At 46.7% G+C, this 16,495-nt stretch overlaps 1 protein-coding gene across 1 annotated transcript in view; it reads right to left on the bottom strand.

The window, feature by feature from the left end:
• Nucleotides 1-1,151: 1,151 nt before the first annotated feature.
• The window catches only part of LOC144510919 (uncharacterized), a 62,958-nt gene continuing 47,614 nt past the window's right edge, over nt 1,152-16,495 (bottom strand). Inside the window, exons 14-17 of the mRNA XM_078240977.1 lie at nt 10,844-10,919; nt 6,455-6,521; nt 3,694-3,854; nt 1,152-1,266 (exon numbers count right to left, since the gene is read on the bottom strand). Of these exons, the coding sequence (XP_078097103.1) occupies nt 1,152-1,266; nt 3,694-3,854; nt 6,455-6,521; nt 10,844-10,919 (419 nt within the window). The remainder of the gene's footprint in view (nt 1,267-3,693; nt 3,855-6,454; nt 6,522-10,843; nt 10,920-16,495) is intronic.

Raw genomic sequence — 16,495 nt, 5'->3', positions numbered from 1 at the left:
CTACCATAGTGCCTGCCACAGAATCAGAGCAGGCGAGGGTCCAACAACGGAAATCTCTGTTGACCTCGGGAGGGAATTTCCAGTCTCGCTCGAGCAAGGCCGTAACATCCCGCCCTACAATTTCACTAAAAGGTCAAGCCCCATTCTGGACAGGCTGCTGGGCCAGTCTGGTGTTTAAGAGCCTGGTGATGAGGTCACCCTTCTTGCTGGGGACACTGAGTTCAAAGCTGCGGTTAATAAGGAGCTTGGTTCACGTTATGAGAGTGACAGCCTCTTGCTATATGCTCAGAGTCAGCAAGGAACGTCCACCCTGCTGTGTAACCCAGCAGCCTGATACATTAGGCCGGAGAACACTGTGCAAGTGGATGGCTTCTGAATGAGTTAACATCCCCTTTGAATATGAACCTGAACCCCTATGGAAACGGAGTTGGACTTGGATCTAAAATAAACAACAGCAAAATGGTGAGTCTTTCGGAGAAACTTGCTTTGAATAAATGCGAGTTGCTTTATACATTAAAAGACTACACATGCTCACAACAACAACTAGATTTATTTAGTAAAACAATCGAAGGCTCTTGCACACTTACATACAAAGTATTCTGATAATTGAAGTAGGTTTAGCAGCATATGAACCCGCTTTGATCTGACCTGGTGCATAATATCACTGGAGACATGTTAAGCTTCAACTGTACAATGTAAGAAGAGCCAAATTCAACAATTATTGATTGGTTCAAGTGGGGAGAATGGTCCATTTGTCACCTGAAATGAACAGATCAACTTCACAGGTACATGTAAAAAGCTTAACAAGATCAATATATACTCACAGTGACTAAAATTAAAGCAAAACAATTATAATTCTAACTAGATAAACCAAAGTATTAGACATGAGCTTAGGACGAAAATGCTTTTGTACAGAGTCTGAAAGAGTTTGAAGGCTACAGTATTATTCATAAACGCGCTAGAAAGCTGATCTGAGGGGCATCTGAACCTTGGATTAGTCACAGACTAGTTGGTGAAAACTAATGGATCTGGAAAATCAAAACCTCTCAGTTTTACTCCAGCATTTCAGTTAAGTCAGCTGTCGTCCGTGACTCAGCAGGCCGCTAAGTTGAGCTCGACTCTATCTTAGAAGCCATTATGAACGGGATTTGTTAAATTCTGTAAGCCTTGAGCAGAAATTCGAGGAGAGGATCCCGGCCTCTGAACAGCCTAAACACTTGCCTTGGATCAGTTCCACCGCCAAGGCTCAGCACAGTGTCTCTGAACCTGCAGGCAAGGATAAGATGGTCAACATGGATTGAGAAGATAACAAGAAATAAACCACAGAAATAAATAAGCCTCACCACACTCCGGTTATGATCACTGCATATACTCCTGCATTAGATGCGATGGCCCATTTTATTAGGTTACACTATGGTGTTGCCCCTATCGTAAATGGTACCACCCACAGTTCATGCAGATATCCATGTTTCCAACCTCTGTTCACGTGGGAAGGCCAAGCAAACTTGCCGACTTGGGGCTGACTGAAGGCACTGCCTAGCACCCCATAGCTGACCTCCAATGCAAAAACACTGCAGAGGGGAGGTCAGTCATGCTACATAGAATCATAGAATCCCTACAGTGCAGAAGGAGGCCATTCAGCCCATCGAGCCTGCACCGACAACAATCCTACCTTATCCCCATAACCCCACATATTTAACCTGCTGATTCCCCCCGAAACTAGGGTCGATTGAGCATGGCCAATCAACCTAACCCGTACATCTTTAGACTGTATGTTGCAACTTTTTTTTTTTTCCCCCATATTGGCCCTGGGGTTTTTCACTCTGGGTTTTCGCCTCTCCCTGGGGATCACATGGTCTGGAATAGGGGGGTGGGGGTGAGTTAATAGGTTGTAATGAACAAAGCATCGTAGCTGTGAGGGACAGCTCGGTGGATAGGATATTGGTATGTAGATAGGCTGGAAAATTGGGCGGGGATCCTGGATTCAGGATTCAATCCTGGACCGGGGAGCGGCGCGGGCTTGGAGGGCCGAAGGGCCTGTTCCTGTGCTGTATTGTTCTTTGTTCTTTGTTCTAGAACCGGCCTTAAATCAGCTGTTTTCATAGCCCCCGCCTCCCCCACCCCAAAGCACAGACAAGGTGACAGGGACTGGTAACAATTGTCATGCATTTTACTATCCAAGCCAGAACTAGGGGTCATAGTTTGAAGATGAGGGCTAAACCTTATAGGACTGAGGTGAGGAGAAATTTCTTCACCCAGAGGGTGGTGAATGTGTGGAATTCACTACCACAGAAAGTAGTTGAGGCCAAAACGTTGTCTGATTTCAAGAAGAAATTAGATATAGCTCTTGGGGCAAAAGGGATCAAGGGATATGGGGGAAGGGAGGATCGGGATATTAAATTTGATGATCAGCCATGATTATAATGAATGGCGGAGCAGGCTCGAAGGGCCGAATGGCCTACTCCTGCTTCTAGTTTCTATGTGTCCAATATCTATTCTGAGGCCAATGTCACTAAAATGGATGACTGCATTGCTGTTTGTCAAAGGTCCTTGTGTACATCACAACGTTGACTACATTTCAAAAGCACCTATTTAGCTATAAAGAGCTTTGGGATATCCTGAGGTTACGATAGACACAATGGAAATATTATTTCTTCTTTCTTTGTACTGTATTAATTTTATTCTTTTTACTGTTGCTTCCAATTTGACACCAGCTACAAGGGCCTGGTCTGTGATAAGGAGTTGGGAGAGAGAAGGCTGGAATTTAACCATCTGAGTCTGGTAGAAGTGGGTAAATGTGCTATGAAACTGTTCCCTCCTCCAACAACACTCCAGCCTCCAGCTGCTGATTTCAAATCTCTCTCTCAATCTATCCCGCCTTCCGGGCTAACTGTGGCTAGAGATCGGTGCAGGTCCCACAGTACAGCATAACCAGTCTTTTTTAACCATTACTCCGGTCACTCCACCAATCTCCCACTGAAATTCCTGACACTGATATTTCTTCAGCTGCAACTCCCAACATACAACCCATAGAATACCTACAGTATGTAATGAGGCCATTCGGTCCATCAAGTCTGTACTGACTCTCTGAAAGCATTCTAACCAGGCCCTCTCCTCCCTCCTATCCCTGTAACCCCATGGCCAAACCACCTAACCTGCACATCTTTGGACCCTAAGGGGCAATTCAGCATAGCCAATCGACCTAACCTGTACATCTTTGGACACTAAGAGGCAATTTAGCATGGCCAATCCACCTAACCTGCACATCTTTGGACGCTAAGAGGCAATTTAGCATGGCCAATCCCCCTAACCTGCACATCTTTGGACCTAAAGGGGCAATTTAGCATGGCCAATGCACCTAACCTACACAGCTTTGGACACTAAGGCACAATTTAGCATGGTCAATCCACCTAACCTACACATCTTTGGACACTAAGGCACAATTTAGCATGGCTAATCCACCTAAACTACACATCTTTGGACTGTGGGAGGAAAATGGAGCATCTGGAGGAAACCCACGCAGACAATCGGGAGAATGTGCAAACTCCACACAAACGGTGACCCAAGGCCGAATTGAACCTGGGTCCTTGGTCCTGAGAGGCAGCAGTGCTAACCACTGTGTCACCGTGCCCTCACTTTTTTTTCGTTTCTCTAGTGTCCCCCTGAAGCCGCTGAGATATCGAACCACCTTACCTGTGTCCAATTTTGGATATTGCATTTCGATTTTGCAAGCCGATATCTTCAAAGGCTGAGAACGCATCCAGGGCGAGCACCTCTGCCCATTCGTAGGCATAGTAGCCAGCTGAGTAACCTCCGGAGAAGATATGCAGAAAGGTGCAAAGGACACAATCTTCCTGAGAGTGAGACCCGCATGTGGTGGAGAAAGAATGACAATCCATTCATTTATCGGCCTTCACCCTTTCACTACTGTCAATCTAAATGTACAAACAAGCTATTTATCTGTGGGGCAACACCAATCCATATTTACAGAAAATACTGGAAAATCTCAGCAGGCCTGACAGCATCTGTGGAGAGAGAATAGAGCTTGACGAAGGGTCATCCAAACTCTGACGAAGGGTCATCCAGACTCAAAGCGTTGGCTCTATTCTCTCCCCACAGATGCTGTCAGACCTGCTGAAATTTTCCAGCATTTCCTGTTTTTGTATCAGATTCCAGCATCCGTAGTGTTTTGCTTTTGCCTTTGTAGAACAGAATAGAATAGAGTCAAATGGAATAGAATAGAATAGAATCCCTACAGTGCAGAAGAAGGCCATTCGGCCCATCGAGCCTGCACCAACAACAATCCCACCCAGGCCTTATCCCCATAACCCCACATATTTACCCTGCTAATCCCCCTAAATTGCACTAAGGTGCAATTTAGCATGGACAATCCACCTAACCCGCATGTCTTTAGTTCTACACTGTTATAATGTGTTTTGTGAAACCTGTAAAAGTTGTCATCACATAAAAGTATGCAAACCCATCAAATAGATGCACTTCAACAATGACTTTAATCAACAATAAGAGCAAAAGATCATGAGGTCCACCTCTGCTTGTGAGATCAACATTTCTTAACCGCTTTTTCACCATATTTGTCAGCCCTACTCTATCCAGAAATACCATCTAGAGTCACACCGATCGGAAAGGTCTCCGATTTCTGGTTGTGCTAAAATCTGTAACGTTGGCCATGGTAGCGACAAGGCAGCCAGCATTGTTCTCAGAACTCCTGGTTTAGGGACTAGAAAGCTAGTCAGGGGCCCTGAAGAAAAAATTAGATATGGCTCTTGGGGCTAAAGGGATCAAGGGATATGGGGGGGGAAGGGGGGGATCAGGATATTGAATTCGATGATCAGCCATGATCAAAATGACTGGCGGAGCAGGCTCGAGGGGCCGAATGGCCTACTCCTGCTTCTAGTTTCTACGTTTCTATGACATGTGGTGTAGATAAGATTAGGTACGGCAGTGATGCCCCTCATACTTAAGCATCCATTGACTCTGTCTACACTTCCCACTGCCTGGGAAAAGCAGCCAGCATAATCACAGACCCCACCCATCCCAGACATTCTCTCTTTCACCTTCTTCCGTCGGGAAAAAGATACAAAAAATCTGAGGTCACGTACCAACCGACTCAAGAACAGCTTCTTCCCTGCTGTTGTCAGACTTTTGAATGGACTTACCTTGCACTAAGTTGATCTTTCTCTACACCCTCGCTATGACTGTAACACTACATTCTGCACCCTCTCATGTCCTTCTCTATGTACAGCATGCTTTGTCTGTATAGTGCGCAAGAAACAATACCTTTCACTGTATGCTAATACATGTCACAATAATAAATCAAATCAAGTCAAATAGAAAACAAATCCTCCAGTGCTCCCAAGTCTGACTCCTGAATAGTGCGGCCAGTGGGTGTGTGGAGCTAGAACTCAAAAAGCAGTCATTATCTTCGACGGAAGAAAAGCAAACCTCCAGTGAAAAAGCATTCAGTACATTTAATTAATTAACTTGTCCACTGCTGAGAGTGACTCAGGTAATGTATTACACCACTCTGATGTTTTGCTCGTACAATTTCTACCCGACTTCCTTTCTTACTTCAAACCTCATTTTAACTTGTGTCCTCTGACTAATTCACAACAGCGAACACCTGGTGAACATCTGTCAATCCCCTTCAAAATGCTGGAAATCTCAATTAGATCCCCTCAAAACTGTTTCCTTTTCCCAACAAAACCATGCCTTGTTAATCATTGAGGTGGAAGTCAATCCGTATATATAGATAGTGGCAGCACAGTGACACAGTGGTTAGCACTGCTGCCTCACAGCGCCAGGCACCTGGGTTTGATTCCGGCCTTGGGTCACTCTCTGTGCGGAGTCTGCACATTCTCCCTGTGTCTGTGTGGGTTTCCTCTGGGTGCTCCAGTTTCCTCCCACAGTCCAAAGATGTGCAGGTTGGGTGGATTGGCCATGCTAAATTGCCCCATAGTGTCCCAAGATGTGTAGGCTAGGGCGATTAGTGGGGTAAATATGTGAGGTTAAGGGAATATGGCCTGGGTTAAATTTGTCTGTCGGAGATGCAGACTCAATAGGCCGAATGGTCTCCTTCTGTAGGTTCTCCCCATGTCTGCGTGTGTTTCCTCTGGATGTTCTAGCTCCCTCCCACAGTCCAAAGATGTGCAGGTTAGGTGGATTGGCCATGTGTGGGGTTATGAGGGGTTGGGCGAGCGAGTGGGCCTAGGTAGAGTGCTCTTTTGGAGGGTCAGTGCAGACTCAATCGGCTGAATAGTCTCCTTTTGCATTGTAGGGATTCTATGAAAAGCATTGCCTGCATTAGCCCGGCCCGCTATGTTAGTAATCGCTTCAGATTAGGCCAGTAAATTAATCACACATGTCTCTCCCTTTCTTGAATCCTATTACAGTGCTGAACTCATACCTAAGGGAGAGCTGCACAACAGTTACTCACAGGAAGCTGCTTCATCACTGAAAACCTCTTGGCGATTTCCCTCACAACCCTCGTCCAGGAATCTGTACTGGAGAAAGGTGAGTAAGTTATGATCTCATGTTCGCCTATCCTCAAGAAACAATTCAAGGGACCGATTCTCCCAAAAAATTCTAAATGCCGAATTCACATAAAAACTGGGGTAACTCCTGCTGATTATTTTAGCAGAAATTTCAAAATGAATCTCCCACACGCTGTACATTGCAGAGTGCCTCAGGGAGATTCACTCTGAAAATCTAGGGCTGGGCCTATTCCCACTGGAGAGGCCAGCAGCGTAGTGCTGAGCGGGCCACTGCGCATGCGCCCATCTGTCAGAGCGGAGATTGGCGCATGCGCAGTAGCCCCGCACTGCGGGTGCCCAGGCAGTGCCAAGGTGCCCCTTGGGTACTGCCACTTTGCCCACTGGGGCCAGGCTGGCACTGCGCATGGGGCACCCCCTCCTTTCCCCCAACCTCCTGGGGAGGAGCTAATGACACTGGTCTCCTGGTCACTGGCCATTCCATGACCCCGCCCAAGACCTGATTGCTGCCCTCCCGGACCTCTCCGGGCCAGCACTGATGGCCATACCCCCAGCCGCTCACTACCCCGCAACCCCCCCCCCTCCCCGGGCAGTCCCTCCACCACCCTCCCTTCCCACCCGCTCCCCCGCTATGGCAATGCCCCTCCCCTCCCTTGGCAGCCCCGAGTCTCCCTCCCCACAACCCTGACCCCTCTACCCGACCCTGATGGCCAGCCCCGATCACCCCCTTCCCTCCCTCTGCCACTGATCCCTATGCTGAATGGCAACAGGAGCCTCCACCCAACCCTACCAATCTCCCCCTCATAGGCCACCCCGCCCAATAGGCCCCATCTCCCCTGGACCCACTCCCTCAGTACTGCCCAATGCCCAGGCAGTGCCAAGGTGCCCCTTGGGTACTGCCACTTTGCCCATTGGGGCCAGGCTGGCACTGCGCATGGGGCACCCCCTCCTTTCCCCCAACCTCCTGGGGTGGAGCTAATGACACTAGAAATCCTGGCTGCAGAGTCGTGCGGAAGTCATGACACATAGCGGGGAGCCCACTAAACGGCCTCTGCTGATGTGTCCTGGCCCATTGCACCACCAGAGCAGCACAGCCGGCTGGGAGAATCGCCCCCCCCCCCCCCCCCCCCCCCCCCGTCACAAATCCTTACATAACATCTAACCTTTAAACGTAAGTGTTTTGCCATTTGGCAGATTACTCTAATGATGGTTAGAAACTGAAAGTATTAAAAATAGCAGGATTGTGAACCTGGAACTATTTTACTCTCATCGATTTTAATTGGGAGCCAAGTTCCCAATGTGACCTCCCAATTCCCAAACCTCCCAATTGCCAAACCTTCAATGCTGGGAATGCACATCCATATCGTTACTCCTAAAAACACATTCATTAGAACCTGAATGTGCTGTGATGCCGCAAGATGATGTGTAAACTTTTGAAATAAGAGGCAATTTTTCAAGTATGTGCCATTAAGAGCCTTGCCACACGCAGGGCAAATCGTAAAATTACGTCAACACTGTCCACCATTTTCCTTCCAACGTAGATGTCAACCCCCTCAGAGGGTCGTTAGTCTGGAATTCTCTTTGCCAGTGAAGAGTGGGGCTTGGGTCATTGAATATATTCAAGGCCAAGTTAAATTTTTGATCTACAAGGAAGTCAAGGCTTATGGGGGACAGACAGGAAAGTGGAATTGAGGCCACGGTCAGATCAGCTGTGATTTTATCGAATGGCGGCGCAGATTGTAAGCAGCATGGTGGCACAGCGGTTAGCACTGCTGCCTCACAACGCTAGGGACCTGAGTTCGAATCCCAGCTTGGGTCACTGTCTGTGTGGAGTTGGCAGGTTCTCCCTGTGGTCTGCGTGGGTTTCCTCCGGGTGCTCTGGTTTCCTCCCACAGTCCAAAAGACGTGCTGGTTAGGTGCATTGGCCATGCTAAATTCTCCCTTAGTGTACCCGAACAGGCACCAGAGTGTGGCGACTAGGGGATTTTCACAGTAACTTCATTGCAGTGTTAGTGTAAGCCTACTTGTGACACTAATAAATAAGTAAAATAAAATTCAATGGACCCCTTCTGCTCCTAGTCCTTGTGTATTAATCCGAAACGATTTCTTGCTGTGCCCTGGCAGTGCGTGGGATATCCAGCACTGGTGGCTATGCAGAAAATTACCCACAATATGGCTCATACACATGTAATCTTCTGAAGGATACTCTCCAGAGCAAGGGTGAGGTGGAACAAGGGAGTGTGGCAGTGGGGAGGTGCACACTAGAGGCGGTTTCACACATGTCCCTCCACTAACTTGAATGGAAGATTGGTGGAAACTAAGGCCGGAATTCTCCCACCCCGCTCGCCATTGAAAATGTAGCAGGTGGGTTGCGGACAATGTGAAAGCCCATTGGCAGTCAGACGGGAATTTCCGGCTTTTAGACGAGCGCGGCCATGGAATTCTGCCCTAAGTTTCTCCCGTCTCCTGCTCAGGGCCCTGCAGGAATCGGACGGGATCCCAGTGGAAATATTAACCCAGGATATACCCAGGTTTTCATATCCAGGCTCTGCTGAAATCTGGGCTGGGAGAGCTAGAGTAAGCTTGGGAATGGGGATGCCGGGGGAGGGGGGGATGGAATGGATCAGCCAAGGTTCCCACTGTTTATCTCTGACATATGACATCCTCGTATCTCTATAGATGTCCCTGTGATTGCTGTTATGTAGTTAAAAGTTTATTAAAGTTTATTTATTTATTAGAGGATGGATCAGGTGACCACACTGTGTAGAGCTTGCCAAGCCCAGTCTTGTGCTGACTGTGCGAGAGATAAGATGCATTAATAAACTGTTCCAGTTAGATTACTCCCATTTTCCTCATAGTCTTTTATTAGTCCATATTAGACCTCATGCTTAGGTTTCAGATCAGTGTGCTATTAAAGTTTATTTATTAGTGTCACAAGTAGACTTACATTAACACTGCAATGAAGTTACTGTGAAAATCCTCTAGTTGCCACACTCCGGCGCCTGTTCGGGTACACTGAGGGAGAATTTAGCATGGCCAATGCACCTAACCAGCACGTCTTTCGGACTGTGGAAGGAAACCGGAGCACCTGGAGGAAACCCACGCAGACACGGGGAGAATGTGCAGACTCCGTACAGACAGTGACCTAAGCTGGGAATTGAACCCGGGTCCTGGGCGCAGTGGGGCAGTAGTGCTAACCACTGTGCCATGGTTAAGTAACCTATTGGTGCTCACAGGAGGATGGCCAGTTGGACAGGTAGAGAAGGGCTGTGTGAACCAGTAGATCTGTAGAACATGCTCAATAGTATCAGAAATACTCGGAAAATCTGCGGGGGGGGGGGGGGGGGGGGGGGGGGTGTCAGCCCAGAAATCAGATGGCACCAAGTGATGACATCGCAGATTCATTTAAAATAGTGAACAGGAAAAAAAAGATAAATCCAGATGGTTTTAAAATGAAATATGACTTTAGGATTCTGGTCACAGATTCACATCAACGAGATTCAAATTTAAGGCTGATGTCACAGAGTCATAGAGATAAACAGCACAGAAACAGGCCCTTCGGCCCAACTCGTCCATGCTGACCAGGTTCCTAAACTGATCTAGTCCCATTTGCCTGCGTTTGGCCCATATCCCTCTAAACATTTCCCATTCATGTACCTGCCCAAATGTCTTTTAAATGTTGTAATTGTACCCGCCTCTACCACCTCCTCTGGCAGCTCATTCCATATACGCACCACTCTCTGTGTGAAAAAGTTGCCCCTCAGGTCCCTTTTAAACCTTTCCCCTCTCGCCTTAAATCTATGCCCTCTAGATCTGCACTCCCCCGTTTGAACCTCTCGGTTGCTGTAAAGGAGACACAAGTTCTGCTTCTTCATAAAATACCCTTATTTCTTTGATGCAACTCCACATACAATTCTCCACCAACCAACAGTGCCACCTGTGGTCCCTTTATATATCAGTGACTTCTATTGAATAATTGACATCAAGTTAGGACTTAATTGGAAGGTGTGGAACCCATTCCTAACATCCCCTATGCTGGGGAACAGACCATGTACCTTATCTATGCCCCTATCAAAAGAAATACCTTATCTATGCCCCTCAATTAACAACTGCCCAAAGTTTCAGCAAAGAAGGAGCCTCAGAATCACTGAAGAAACAATTGAATGCGATGAAGAGGCTACAGTTTCTGTTGAGAGGTATTATCCAATTCTAACTACAGGACATTCCTCTTTCAATTTTGTCAAGTCCATCAGCAAACTGTGAACCTGAATCCCGCCATCGCTTTCCCCACTCATCTCTAAACATCTTCTTCACATGTATCGGAGAGGATTTACCTGCTGTATAACGTGAGGTCAAGTGCTGCGAGAAACATTTGCCTCAGCATGATGGATCCTCCCCCGTACTGATGTGCTGCAAAAGGGACAATTTTTAAAACAAAATCATGAAAAGGTTATGATATTATTGATTCAAAATAAAATTGGGATAGAAAGTGACACAAAAGGAGAGGCGGTGGTGTGGTGGTATTGTCGCTGGGCTGTTAATGCAGAGACACATTTGTTCTGTGACCCAGGTTCAAATCTCACCACAGTGGATGGTCAAATTTGAATTCAATAAAAATCTGGAATTTTAAGTCTAAAGATGACCATTAAACAATTGTCATAAAAACCCATTCACTAATGTCCTTAAGGACATTTTTTATTCACAGAAAGATCAGACCTGCTGAGATTTCCTACACTTACTCTTTTATTTCATATCTGCAGTGTCTGCGTGGGTTTCCTGTGGGTGCTCCGGTTTCCTCCCACAGTCCAAAAATATGCAGGTTAGGTGGATTGGCCATGGTAAATTGTGCCTTAGTGTCCACGATAAAGGTGCAGGGCTGCAGGTGGGTGGGTCTGGGAAAGATGCTCTTTCGCAGAGTCGGTGCAGACTCGAATGGCCGAACGGCCTCCTTCTGCTCTGTAGGGATTCTATTCCATGGTTCAATGTGGTTGACTCTTAACTACCCTTTGAACTGGGCTAGCAAGCCACACAGTTCAGGGTCAACGGCAGTATTTTACTTTTATCTTTTTTTAATCTTTGCAAGGCCAGGGTTCATTGTCCTTCCCTATTTGTCCTTGAGAAAGTGGTGGTGAGCTGCCTACCATGTGGTGTAGCTACTTTTTTTTCTTTGTTGTTTCATGGGCTGTGGGAATCGCTGGCATGGCCAGCATTTGTTGCCCATCCCTTATTACCCTTGAACTGTGTGGCTTGCTAGCCCAGTTTAAAGGTAGTTAAGAGTCAACCACAATGAACCATGGAATAGAATTCCTACAAAGCAGAAGGAGGCCATTGGCCATTCGAGTCTGCACTGACTCTCCAAAAGAGCATCTTTCCCAGGCCCCCCCACTCTGCAACCCTGCATCTTTATTGTGGACACTCAGGGACAACTTACCATGGCTAATCCACCCAACTTGCACATTTTTGGACTGTGGGAAGAAGCCAGAGCACCCAAAACAAACCCACACAGACACAGGGAAGGACATGCAAACTCCACAATCACCCAAGGCCAGAATCGAACCAGGGTCCTTGGCACTGTGAGACAGCAGTGCTAACCACTGCATCACATTGCTGTGGCTCTGGAGTCACATGTCGGCCAGTCCAGATAAGGACGGCAGATTTCCTTCCCTGAAGGACATTAGTGAAAGAGAAGGGTTTTTACAACAATCGACAATGGTTTCATGGTTATCATTACTGAGAGTAGCTTTCAATTCCAGATTTTATTAATGGAATTTAAATTCCATTAGTTGCCATATTGGGATATTACAGGACTGCGAGAAAGTGAGTTTCAGGATTTTGACCCAGTAATAGTGAAGGAACGATGATACATTTCCAGTTAGGATGGTGTGTGGCTTGGAGGGGAACTCTCGGGTGGTGATGGTCCCAAGCATCTGCTGCCTTTGCTCCTACGGGGTTGAAGGTGATGGATTTGGAAGATGCTGTCAAAGGAACCTTGGCATTTTGTTGCAGTGCATCTTGTAGAGGGTGCACATTGTTGCCACAGTGCGTCAGTGGCAGAAGGAGTGAATGTTTAAAGTGGTATAGAGGGTAAACTCCATCATTGGTACGTCAAAAATTAACTCACTGCAATGTAGGAATACCCTCACAGACTGACGCACAGTGGCAACAGTGGGTGCCTCTACAAAATGCAGAGGTTCAAGAAAAAGGCTTGCTATCACATTCTCAAGCTAGTAATAAGCAATAAATAGGGGTCTTGCAGGGGGTGGCACAGTGGTTAGCACTGCTGTCTCACAGCGCCATGGACCTGGGTTCGATTCCTGGCTTGGGTGACTGTCTATGTGGAGTCTGCACGTTCTCCCCGTGTCTGCATGGGTTTCCTCCGGGTGCTCCCGTTTCCTCCCACAGATCGAAAGACGTGCTGATTAGGTGCATTGACCATGCTAAATTCTCCCTCAGTGTACCCAAACAGGCGCCGGAGTGTGGCGACTAGGGGATCTTCACAGTAACTTCATTATAGTGTTGATGTAAGCCTTATGACACCAATAAACAAAGTTTTAAACTTAAACCTGATGCCCATATTGCAAGAATGCATAAATTATTTATTAGTAATGTAATTACTTTAATATTAACGGCAGTGAGTTAGCTTTTCATCCAATGTCAATGATGGAATTCACCCTCCATACCACTCTCTCTGCCACTGACGCACAGTGGCAACAGTGGGTGCCTCTACAAAATGCACTGCAACAAATCGCCACGGTTCCTTCGACAGCACCTTCCAAATATGTTATTAGTAAAGTAAGAATGTATTGTTTCTTGTTACACCATTACAGTGTTTCAAGGAGAGAAATGAAGATTCAACATTGGCAGATTATTTAACTATTCATTTCAAAGCAGGTAAATCTGCTTTAGCTATGGTTGCTAATGGAGTTATTAACAGTATTTTCTCAAAACAAATTACTGATAATATAAATTGTATTGCCTCAATTGTTACCGAGCCTTTGGGGGTACAACACGATAACAGTTATATTAATGGATGGTGTCACTGAGTAATACAAAAATATAAATCCATAATCCCACTGAGGCATTTTGAGAATTTAAATTCAGTTTTCTAAGATCTGATAATACAGAGTTGGTATCAGTAAATTGTAAAAACGTGGATTGCCACAAAGGAATCAAGTTGTTCATTTAGGGAAGGAAACTTGTTGCCCTTATCCAGTCTGATATGTCACTTCAGTCTCAGACCAAAGTGGTTGACTCTTAACTGCCATCTGGCGTAGTTTGGCAGCTCACTCCGTTGTATTCAGGGCAGTAAAAATGAGCAACAAATGCTAGTTTTGGTGGTGGTATCTGTAAGGACTTTAATCAGGCCATTGAGGTTGGCCTATTGGAATATGAACTCCCTGATTAAGGATCCAATTGATGGGCCAATCAGGGAGTCTTTGCCTTGTATTTAACCAGGAGTGTCAGTTCCTCTGACACCCCCTGGAGATAGACTGCTGACTGATAGCACTCTGTGTACTGCTGTTAGAGTTTGTAAATAAAGGGATTTTGGTGAAGGGACTTCTGCCTCTGAAGACTTATTACAGTATCCATATCCTGAGAGTGAATGATTGTTTTTTAAACTCAGTGGCTGACTGGCTGCCAGAATTACAGAATCCATACAGTACAGAAGAAGGCCATTCGGTCCATTGAGTCTGAACCAACCCTCCGATAGAGCATCTAACCCAGACCCATTCCCTGTAACCACACGTATTTACCCTGCTAATCTCTCTACAACCTACACATCTTGGGACACTAAGGGGCAATTTAGCATGGCCAATCCACCCACATCTTTGGAGTGGCCTTTGGCCTGTGTGATTGACCATCTTATTCTACTGGGGCCAAAAGTTTAATTTCCAGAACGATAAAACAAAATGAAATCAAATGCTAGATTTGGTGTTGTTCTGAAGTAATAGTCAGCTTGTCAGGATGGTCTAGCGTACTTCAGAACCAATCATTTACTTTACAATTGTAGTTGTCAATGTGGGGGCAAACATGGCCACCGAGTGCAGATTTTGTTTCCAAAAGGGACTCGCCATTTGTGCTCTCTCCTTGTCTCCAGCTCACTTACCTTAACCATCCATTTGGACAAGTTTTCACTTCGGCTTGGGAAGCAACTCAGAGCCACAGTCTGCCAAGGACTGGCTTCATTCCAAGCTGTTCTGTGCTTCTATATTTGTACAGTAAGAAGTCTCACAACACCAGTTTAAAGTCCAACAGGTTTATTTGGTAGCAAATACCATAAGCTTTCGGAGCACTGCTCCTTCGTCGGATGGAGTGGATATCTGCTCTCAAACAGTGCACAGACACAGAAATCAAATTACAGAATACTAATTAGAATGCGAATCTCTACAGCCAGCCAGGTCTTAAAGGTACAGACAATGTGGGTGGAGGGAGCATTCAACACAGGTTAAAGAGATGTGTATTGTCTCCAGACAGAACAGCTAGTGAGATTCTGCAAGATCAGGGGGAAAGCTGTGGGGGTTACTGATAATGTGACATAAATCCAACATCCCGGTTTAGGCCGTCCTCATGTGTGCGGAACTTGGCTATCAGTTTCTGCTCAGCGACTCTGCGCTGTCGTGTGTCGTGAAGGCTGCCTTGGAGAACGCTTACCTGAAGATCCAAGGCTGAATGCCCGTGACTGCTGAAGTGCTCCCCCACAGGAAAAGAACAGTCTTGCCTGGTGATTGTCGAGCGGTGTTCATTCATCCGTTGTCGTAGCGTCTGCATGGTTTCCCCAATGTACCATGCCTTGGGACATCCTTTCCTGCAGCGTATCAGGTAGACAACGTTGGCTGAGTTGCAAGAGTAGGTACCATGTACTTGGTAGATGGTGTTCCCACGTGAGATGATGGCATCCGTTTCGATGATCCGGCACGTCTTGCAGAGGTTGCTGTGGCAGGGTTGTGAGTGTCGTGGTCACTGTTCTCCTGAAGGCTGGGTAGTTTGCTGCGGACAATGGTCTGTTTGAGGTTGCGTGGTTGTTTGAAGGCAAGAAGTGGGGGTGTGGGGATGGCCTTGGCGAGATGTTCGTCTTCATCAATGACATGTTGAAGGCTCCGGAGGAGATGCCGTAGCTTCTCCGCTCCGGGGAAGTACTGGACGACGAAGGGTACTCTGTCCACCGTGTCCCGTGTTTGTCTTCTGAGGAGGTCGGTGCGGTTTTTCGCTGTGGTGCGTCGGAACTGTTGATCGATGAGTCGAGCGCCATATCCTGTTCTTATGAGGGCATCTTTCAGCGTCTGGAGGTGTCTGTTGCGATCCTCCTCATCCGAGCAGATACTGTGTATTCGGATGAGGAGGATCGCAATAGACACCTCCAGACGCTGAAAGATGCCCTCATAAGAACAGGATATGGCGCTCGACTCATCGATCAACAGTTCCGACGCGCCACAGCGAAAAACCGCACCGACCTCCTCAGAAGACAAACACGGGACACAGTGGACAGAGTACCCTTCGTCGTCCAGTACTTCCCCGGAGCGGAGAAGCTACGGCATCTCCTCCAGAGCCTTCAACATGTCATTGATGAAGACAAACATCTCGCCACGGCATCTCCACATCTATATTTGTAGCCAAGTCCTACATGGAAAATGGCAAATTAATTTGTTTTTATTGGGATTGGTTGAGGACAGGATGTTGGACAAATAAAAAGGAAAAAGTTGGTGTTCTAAGTATACCCCAGTATACATTCCAATACAGTCTTGCTCTTTTAATCCCAGGCTAATTCCAGGGATGAAAGAGTTGTCCTATCAAGAGAGACTAAAGAGTCTATGTCTGTATTCCTTGGAGTTTAGATGAGTGAGGGGTGACCTTATCCAAACATACAAGATCCTGAGGGGGGCTTGACAGGGTAGATGGTGAGATGTTTTCACTAGTGGGAGAGTCTCAAACAAGGGGACATAGCTACAAGATAGAGGGCCAGTCATTTAAAACTGAGGTGCATAGAA

The sequence above is a fragment of the Mustelus asterias genome, chromosome 23, assembly GCF_964213995.1.
Source record: "Mustelus asterias chromosome 23, sMusAst1.hap1.1, whole genome shotgun sequence".
Lineage (NCBI taxonomy): Eukaryota > Metazoa > Chordata > Chondrichthyes > Carcharhiniformes > Triakidae > Mustelus > Mustelus asterias.
The sequence above is the reverse complement of the archived record's forward strand: the minus strand, read 5'-3'. Positions and strand labels throughout refer to the sequence as shown.